Here is a 10,332-nt window from a genome sequence, read left to right on the forward strand (position 1 = left end):
GTTTCACAATTAAACCTTTTTTCATACTTTCAATAAAGATGAAGTGGACCAATCTGAATAAATTTAACTTAAAAAAAACTATAGGTAGGTGTTATTATAAGAAAGTTTTATAAAATTTTGTTGCTTTTTCGTGTCAAATTTACCATGCTGCCAATTTTGTAAATTTGGGATTTTTCTCTTTTTTTTTAGAACAAAAAAGATATTATTTCAACTTCTTTGTTTTAAATGATTGAAAAATACATATCTAAGAAATTTGAAGAGAAAAAATTGATATGGGATGTACAAGTTTCTGGTAAAATCAATTCTTGTGCCCCTTGCCCATTTTCTCAACATTTTGGATAATGAGACTGACTTGATTGATAATGAAATTTGAAAATTTTATTACTCAAAAACTACTTATTGTAAATACACATTTTTTTCACAGAGTCAAGTTTGATTATAATATTTTTTAAATTCATTGATATTTTTCACTTGTATCACATGTTTAGTAACGAGATTTCAACGAGACTGAGACGTCAGAAGAATACATCAGTAACAAAGATTTATACATCAGATAACAAGGAGTTTATTTATTTTAGTTTTGTTAAGAACTGCTTCAACATTAAAGGTCTCAAATTTGGTCCAAACAATTCATCGTGGTTAGTGGAAGGGGTACAACGTACCGTAACTTGGGGAGTTATGTATATGATTTGAAAATGTAGTAGGATTTGATCCATTTGTAGGAAATTGAAAATACATCTTTTCTGCATTCAGTCCTCGGGTATTATCATTTACAAAACATAATTTTTTCGAGCTTGCCTTTCGATAATAATGGTTTGCTGAATAAATTTATTGGCATTGGAAAAAATAAATAAAACACATTATTACCAATTTTAAATTTAGTTGTATGCACAAACTTACACAATATTTTTGTTTGTTTGTTGTTTTTTTTTTTGTTTTTTTTGGTTTTTTTTTTTGTTTTTGTTTAATGGAATTGTAAAAAAAGAAGATGTGGTATGATTGCAAATGAAACAACTCTCCATCAGAGGCCAAATGACATAAAAGTTAACAAAAGTTATGCCATAACTATGTTTGAAGTACAGTTATGTACTGTCTTTCGGATACAAACCGCATGATATTTCTTTTGGTGAGCGACGTCATTCGATACAAAAATTGACAAAATATGTTATTAAAATTTGCAACTTGTAGCCCTGAAACGCATTTTGATTTTGTTGAAATATGTAAAATTGTTCATATACTATTATATCTTCAATTTCCACATTAAGAATTGACAACTTTTAGATTTTGACCCTCTGAGTAGTGAAAAAAAAGGGGAAACATGGCCTACCTCTTTACCCTAGATAGTATATTTTCTTTTGTCGTTGATGCCCTCAAATAGTTTACATATTTGGCTTTTCATACTTTTAGTTTCATACCTGGTAAAGCTGATTGTAGAAACACATTCCGCGCATGAGTATCATATCATAAGTTACTGAAACCAATATAGGGAGGTAGGTTTGACCTGAATCTTACAAAATATGTCGCCCATTTCATGGTTCACACTATCATAAAAAATGTAAGCTTTTAACTGAACATACCACTCCGCAGAAATAGTGACAAATCTTAAGTAATCTGTACAAATAGATTTTCGTTAATTTCGTTGATCATTGATGCTTATTAATCATGTTTAAAATATATTAAAAAACAATGTGTTGGTAAATACAAATGAGACAGCAATCCAACATAACAACAACGATATCTAGAGGTCCAAACATATGTCCATGGAATATGTCAAGATCTAAATCCGCCAAAGAGCAGAAAAAGCGGGAACTTTCCAGAGACTATCATTGATCTTTCATCAACACAAAATATTATGAAAGACAGAAAACATTTACAAGTTCATGTAATGACTTAATTTTTTTACGACTGGTTAAAACGGTTTACTATTATAGTATAACTGATTAAACATTCAATTTTAGAATAGTATTCGACGAGTGACCGAACAACACAATAATTTACGAATGCTCGTAGTGCATGAGTTAATTTGTCATTGCTTTTTGGTCACGAGTTAAATTGTGTCTTTTCGATTCCAGTATATTAATTTTTGGATAAGTTATTCTTCCATCAAATTGACTTTTATAAGGAATATATTTTATACGCATTCTCTTTTCGTTTAGCCAGGGTTGGTGGCTCATCAGGCCGGAACACAGGCTACGATTTATTTTGAATTTAAATCATCCACAAGGTCATGACAAATCTCATTGTTGAATTAACCGTAAATAATGTGCAGGCATGTAAGCAGTTGCCTACTTTTGTGTGCCAACCTGAAAAATGATAACAAGAGAGAGAGAAAAAAAGTGTTATTTGATAGTTCTTGATTTGACACCGGACTTCGTAGTACATGTATTGTACCCGTGACCTCTTGAAATGTAAAATCGAAACCCTATTCACGATTTTATTCAGTATGCTTGCATAAAACTGTCTGCATTCGTTACGACAATCCATAAAAACCTGTCACATGACATTTGCCACTAGTCAAGACGAGATTTATTCACGTCAGTAAGTTACAAATGCAAAGTATTATTTGTTGTTAAAGATGTTCGCTCCTCTGTTTCAAAATCACAAGCTTTTTAAAAGACTGTAATAACTTGATAGTACAAAATGTATATAAACAAAGGAACTTAAAAAGCAGAAAAAAATGAAAGGTCCTTGTTTTTAAAATATGATCGATTTAAAATTTTGCGGGAAATAATTGTCTCTATATTGTATTGTACACCCAACATTGGAACTTTTTTTCTTTCAATAACTATGAAAAAAAATACAAGGATTTTATAAGATTTTCAAAAACGGCTTTTTAAACTATTTGTATTATAATAAGTGCAAGGATAAAAACAGATGATTCCGAATACCTTACAGAAAGTTAAAAACAAGCGCAGCGAACAGTCGGTGGCATAGCCTGAATCGTGTCATTATCACCTCTAGTCACAACGGTCGCAGTTGTCAGAAATTTTATGGCAATTCTACGTAAAATCACCATTTTCAACAATTCGTCGAGTAGTAAGCGTTTAACTATAATGAAAATTGTTATAAAAAGATTAAGGACAAGTCGCCGTTGAGTTTTATTTGATGATCAAAAAGAATGTCTTTTTAAGCAGGAAAATCGGTTTCTGTCAAGACCAGTCATCAGATTAGTTTTTGTTTTCTTAATGATTAAAGATTGTTACTAAATGAAAATTGTATTTCCGGATGTTCAATGGTGTAGCTTCTTGAAATCTGTTCAGTAGTAAAAGTATGCCATTAACCTATTTAGCTAAGATTTCTTCTATAAAAAAAGGTACAAAACATTCATTTTGGAATTGAAGATGCTTTTGGTGAGTAATATTTAGCTTAAACTGTACCAAATTGCTAATTTTGATTTGAAACGATATTGCTGCTCATCATGACTTGAAGCGTTTCCAACGTGTGACGTCATGGATACAACAGTTACCCTGATTATCATGTATCGGTTTCCTATTATGTGTTCTACGTTCTGTTATTGTTTAAGAAAATAGCGTCTAGCAACAAAAACAATAATACTCGAATATGAAGAGAATTCACAACGCAAACAATCACAAAACTGTTCAACACCAAAATTTATTAAACTACACTTTAAATCAAAGGCCTGAATAAAGAAACAAGATGCAACAAGATCAGAACATTTAAGTTATAAACTGACCAGTGGTGTCCTATGGCCGTTTTTCAGCACGTCTATTTTTATAGTGTTTAAACGGGCATGCATTTACTATCATGAACATCTCAATACAAACGGAGGGGATAACAGAGAAGTAGCATTATTCCGATCAGCAATAAAAATAACAAAAAAACGCAGTTAAAGAACAAATTAAAGTTTTCGAAAAAGGGTTTGATACGTTGAGAAGATCAATCAAGCGAAAATCTTATTGCATCAATATATATTTTACAACTTCTTCTGTACTTGTTAATGGAAAAGGACCGAATACATTTTTTAAACAGATCTGCAGGTAATTGTGGTTAAAATGAAAGAATGTGAAATCAACGGGAAAATGTCAATTTAAATGAACTAAACAGAATTTTCGAAAAGGTAATATTGATGAAAAAACAAGGAAAAGAAGATTGCAATAATAATTCTGTAAGAGATGTAAAGAAAATGAAGCAATTAAATCCCGAAGATACACGTACTATTGAAATATCAAACAGTTCAGATAACAGTACAACAAAGTCAATAAAAGATGATGTATCGTCGAGTACAGGTCTGGAACCGTCAAAATTGTCAGTCGGTACAACTATAGGTACGTCAGATGATAAACAAGCAAAACTTGAATATATAAAGCCGACCAATTGAAATGAAAGAAACACATGATCAAATGAAATAGGGGACAAATTATCACAATTAAATACTCAAGACTTCAGTACAACGCTAAACTACCTAACTACCGTTGTAACACATTTAAAACGAATAAAAATTATTTACCCAAGCAAACAATCTGTCAACTGCGAATAGCAAACAATATTACAAGGAAAAACACTGAGCATTAGTGACAAAATAAACCTGTACGAAGTGGAAACAGTAACACCACAAAGAAGCTTTACGCAGGTGGAGAACCTCAGTAACCAAGGTACATGTATTGTAGATGAAAATCAAACAATGCCGAAAACAACATTTGATGATATATAACAGCCAATTCACAAACCACAAAATCCTATGTATGACAAACAACAAACACTGCCTTTATCGGAAAGTAGAGTTCTAATTGCAGGCTATTTGGTTCTTAAAGGAATAAACCCATCAAAATTAAAAGAATACATGGATGTTCATGTTCACCGAGGATCTAAGTTCATATAATGCAATGGTTATTTATTTCGGGGGAAATGATGCCAGCAGTAATAAGAATTTACAACAATTGGTTGAAATTTACCAAGAAATGATTTACTATGAAAGAAGTAAAAAATGTCGAGCAATTGTGTTGGGAATATTGCTAAGGTTAGACTGTGATGTCACTGTATATGACAGGATCTTAATACAAATGTGTCAACATAATGGAGAAAAATTTGTATCGAATTATGAATCTTTTGTTTATATGGATGACAACATAGCCAAATCCTTTAACCATATACATGGCATTCAACTCAATTAGATATTAAAGAATAAAGCTGTTGACAAACGTGAATAAAATTATTAAAATTATTCAAGGGAAAACCATTACAACATCAATTATACCAACACTACAAAAAGTTCCGGTTCTCGAAATTATACAAATAATTCAGACGGAGCCCTCTCAAACCAAGATATCATTTACGGAGTAATATGACCGCAATAGACAGGCGAAATTTCAACCATTCAAGACTCAACCTAAAGGAAACAAAAAACGTAATGGACAGACATGAATTCAAAATAAATAAATTGTTTTGATTTGCATATACCAAATTCTGTACGTAATGAAACGAAAAATGAACAATTATTTGATATATTTGATGTGGTAAAAAGCCTTTTTTAAAGATGAAATTGGTACGGAAACATTGCAAATTGAAGGTTATAAAATAGAAAGAAAAAATAGAAAGACTATTAAGGACGTCGAAAATGTGATTGCGTACATAAGAAATTGTGTATGTCACGAGAGAAGAATTGATATAGAAATACAAAAAAAACATGTAGATGGTATTGAATCTATATAGATTGAAATTCAATTTCCAAACACAAAATCTATTTTGAAAGGCATTTTTTATCGTCCGCCAAGTTCATTGCAATCTTGGATGGATTCATTTAAAATTGAAATAGAAAAGACGTCAACAGAAAATAAAGAAATTAATATACTTTTAGGAGATTTCAATATAAACTATAGACCATATTCATACTACCGATGTCGACCATGTTATAGAAGTAAATGTGCCTAGTTATGCTGTCAGTGATCACAATTAGGTATACGTAATAAGAAAACTCAACTCAAAAATATAAAAAAATGGAGCATTCATCTATAAAATACAGATCGTTCAAACAATTTGATCAAAATGAATTCATTGAAAATTTAACAAATACTCCTTTTCATCTCATTGAGTCAATTGGAGATATTGATGAAGCTGCAATGTATGGCATAATTTATTATATTTAAATACCCTAGATAAGCATGCTCCTAGAAAAAATTAAAAGGGTGAAGAATACTCAACAACAAGAGTCGTGGACTTCTGATATAAATAACCCTCGACACTAAAGAGATTATTTTCATAGAATTGTAGATACATGTATGTATAATTATAATTATACAATTTGGCGTTAAAAGGTTTCATTTTAGTAGAAGCAAAAAAAAAATTTTTCAAAATGCTATTTCAAATTGTAAAGATAGTAAAACTAAATGGAAGTATGTTTAACTTAAAAGTTTAAACCCCCAAAAATCACATAATGATATTACGCATTTAAAATATGAATATAATCTAATTGAAAATGATGTTGATATAGCAAATACATTTAATATATAGATATATGAAGATGTGGTATGAGTGCCAAGAGACAACTCTCCATCCAAGTCAAAATTTATAAAGGTAAACCATTATAGGTCAAAGTACGGTCTTCAACACGGAGCCTTGGCTCACACCGAACAGCAAGCTATAACGGGCCCCAAAAATTACTAGTGTAAAACCATTCAAACGGGAAAACCAACGGTCTAATCTATATAAAAAACGAGAAACGAGAAACACTTATGAACCACATCAACAAACGACAACTACTGAACATCATATTCCTGACTTAGGACAGGTGCATTTCACAAATATTGGTGAAGGTATATTTGGTAACAGATTATGTAATGACGATGAAGGTCCAAGTTTCGATGTACTCAATAGATTTGTAAAATCAAAGGAGCAGTGAAAAATTCATTATACCAGAAATGAGTATTTTAGATGTAAAAATGTATTTAAAAACAAATGACAAGTCCAAAGCAACTGGTTTAGATGATGGACCAAAACTGTTGAGTATGTGTAGTGATGTCATTGCACCAGCTTTAACATATCTATTACGTCTAAGCATTAAATGTGGTAAATTTTCTAGTATTGTTAAAACTGCAAGAGCTTGCAAAATTTTCAAAGTGGCGATGCTTTAAATTCTGATAATTATAGACCAATAGCAGTTTTGCCTTGTCTCTCCGAAATCGTAGAATAACATATCGCTGATAGTTTATATATATATATTTAAATAGTAATGACCTTCTTTATACTACACAGTCAGGATTCAGACCTAAATATTCGTGCACTACTGCACTTACTTCATTAGTAGATGATAGTAGATGAATGGTTAACACAAATAGATAATGGAGAGATAAACGGAGTTATATTTTTACATTTAAAGAAAGCTTTTGATCTGGTTAATCATGTAATTATATTGAAAAAAAACTTGAATATTTTAATGTTTCAAACTGTACAATAGACTGGATTAAGTCATACATGTTTTAACGAATTCAACAAGTTAAGGTCAATAATGACATGTCTGATACTAAATACATAAAAACTGGTGTACCACAAGGCTCCATGCTTGGCCCTCTATCATTTATTTTATACATCAATGATTTACCACTGAACATAGAAAATTTATTGATAAATTTATATGCAGATGATTCAATTTAACATAGTGAATATAATAATGTACACTCATACCACATCTTCTTATATCCATGATCTTCAAAATTATATTTATATTATTGAAAACTGGTGTTCGGAAAATTGTATGAAACTAAATGCCAAAAAATGTAAATCAATGATTATCGGTTAAAAACAGAGGCTTTGTTTAACTGGGAACAATTTAGATATCAATATTTCAGATGGACGATTAGAGACTGTAAATTGTGACAAAACTTCTTGGTTAATACATCGACAATAACCTAAATTGAAATGAGCAAATAAATTAAATGTCATGTACAATGTCAAATAGAATCAACTTATTAAAAAGATATGAAAGTATTTACCTATGCATAAACATATTATTTATTTAAATGCTTATATTCTGCCATTATTTGATTATTGTTGCAATAAATGGGATAGTTGTAATGAAAGTAATAAGCTATTAAAGAAATCTGCTAGTTATGGTAGAAGCTGACATAATGACATCTTCCACTTTATTGTTTAATAGTTTAAATTGGTTGAATGTGGAAAAAAACGAATTCAATATCAAAAGGCAATACTTGTATTTAAATCATTAAAGGATGTGGTTCCCAACTATTGACGAGCAAACTTTCATGTTACTGATAATCCTAATTATAATTTACGTTCAGCTGATGAAAAACTGTTGAAACTTCGAAGCCAAAAACAATTTTGTTTAAGAAAACCTTTATATATTCTGGTTCTCAAATATGGAATAGTTTACCAAATGAAATAAAGATGAGTAATACACTTGTATCTTTAATAGCAAAATGTTACAATTTTTTCATGAAGAAGGCAGATTAATATGCTTTTTCGTTAATATCTATATAAAATTGTATATTGCGTATATATCATTATAGTATTGTATGTACTTTCTGTTATGATATTATTATTTTGAGGACTCTCAGGAAGATTAGTTTTAACTAATGGGATTATCCTCTTGAAATAAAGATTATTCATTTATCTATTTATTTATTTAAAGTTTGAGTGATTCATGGAAAAAAAACACAATAAATCATAACGTAACGATTATTTTGTTTTTCAACGGTTTTGACAATCTACATACCGAGACTAGTAATTAATTTTTACCGAGAGTAAAAGACGATTGTTTGGAATTCTGTGGACGGAATTTCTAAAAATTGATATTCAGACTTTATCCCCAGTGGATGACGTCGAAAGAGTGAAATCGGTTTTTATTTTACTTTTACTTAAATCATGGCATTTCACCGTTTCCAGTGTATCACACAGACTGCAGTGTATCACACAGACTGTAGTCACCAATAATTGCTTACCGCTTTGTCGTTTGTACTCTGCTGGATGGTAATTGTCTCATTGGCAATCAAACCACAGCTTCTTATATTTATATTTATTACTTTTTATACTTCATTTTACAGACTCATCGATACATATTTTCTCTGTTTACCAACGTGAAATTATAACTTATTTTTCTGTTGTATGATAGGTGGTCGAAAGTGATAATACAGGTGCCAATTACGTCAAATTTAAATGCAGATATTTTAAAGATGATGTAAGTGACTTCGACCTGAGCTATCCTCCTGGGTATGGAATTTATGGTACTTATGGTGAATGGAGTGACGCCTGTCCAGTTAACAGTGCAATATGTGGTATACAAACCAAAATCCATCCAGTTCAAGGAGGAGGAGCCGACGATACCGCACTTAATGATGTTAAATTCTTTTGTTGTGAATAAAGCGCTACCGTCACCATAGCAACATGTACAATAATTAAACATTTTCTTTTTTTTTTTTTTAATTAATCAATTTTATTGCACCTCTGCTGTTAACAATTTACTCAATCTACAGCTTCAATTAAGTATCCCTTTAAATTAGTTATTGAATATCTAGGGAAAGATATTCAATAAAGTATATCTATAAAGTAAGTTATATTAATACAGATCAATACATTAGAACAATTCTACATAATTTTTGTTTTTTACCGGAATACGGTACGTTTCTTAACCTATAATACTGTATATGATTTTTTTATTAAAGCTTCACTGAACCGCGAAATTGATGATGTATTGATCTTTGATACTGATAGCACGACTCTTCAGCCGACAATAGAATTTTGAACTTAAAACTTTTTGTTTTGTTTACAACACTGAATTATATAAGAAGTCTTGGATGATGAGGTAAAAATGTTTTTTTTCACATATTATTTTTTGACAGTAAATGTTGATTTCTATGATAAAGCCGAAGATCGAAAGTTGATCGAAAGTACACGTGGTCTTCAAATTATACATGTATGCAGTAACGTTGCATTGTGTTGTGTATTCTGCTCGCTCTCCTGCTCATTATAATTTCGCATTGTGAACAGGAATAAACATATTTAATAACAATTCTAATTCAGTGTAGCTGTAATAAATTATAAAAGAGTGAAATTGCGAATTTCAGTTAATGCACACCAATTGACAGGACACATGTGCAGTCATGTATTAATGAGGTCACAGCTAAGACTTGTATCTAATAATTGTCATTTCATTTAAAGGAATTCGAAATATTCCCTTGTTTTGAGTATTATTTTCTTGTTTTTTTTGCTTCTGATTTTATTTATGTTAATAATGTCCCAGATTTCATTTTTGAAGATTTTGAAGATATCAATGACCTTATCTTTCTTGTTAGACATATAATATGCTTTATAGATGGAAAAGAAAATTATAGTTAATAGATAGTTCATATCAAAATAAGCTTC

The 10,332-nt window shown here is 30.4% G+C and overlaps 1 protein-coding gene across 2 annotated transcripts in view; it reads left to right on the forward strand.

Annotated features, from left to right (window-relative positions):
• LOC127729712 (vitelline membrane outer layer protein 1 homolog) overlaps nucleotides 1–9,360 on the forward strand; it is a 34,645-nt gene extending 25,285 nt beyond the window's left edge. For both annotated transcript variants that reach the window (XM_052237569.1, XM_052237568.1), the window contains exon 4: nucleotides 9,083–9,360. In XM_052237569.1, coding sequence (XP_052093529.1) covers nucleotides 9,083–9,331 — 249 coding nt within the window. In that variant the 3' untranslated portion in view covers nucleotides 9,332–9,360. The remainder of the gene's footprint in view (nucleotides 1–9,082) is intronic.
• The last annotated feature ends 972 nt before the right edge of the window (nucleotides 9,361–10,332 follow it).

The sequence above is a fragment of the Mytilus californianus genome, unplaced genomic scaffold (assembly GCF_021869535.1).
Source record: "Mytilus californianus isolate M0D057914Y unplaced genomic scaffold, xbMytCali1.0.p SCAF_2, whole genome shotgun sequence".
NCBI classification, from domain to species: Eukaryota; Metazoa; Mollusca; class Bivalvia; order Mytilida; family Mytilidae; genus Mytilus; species Mytilus californianus.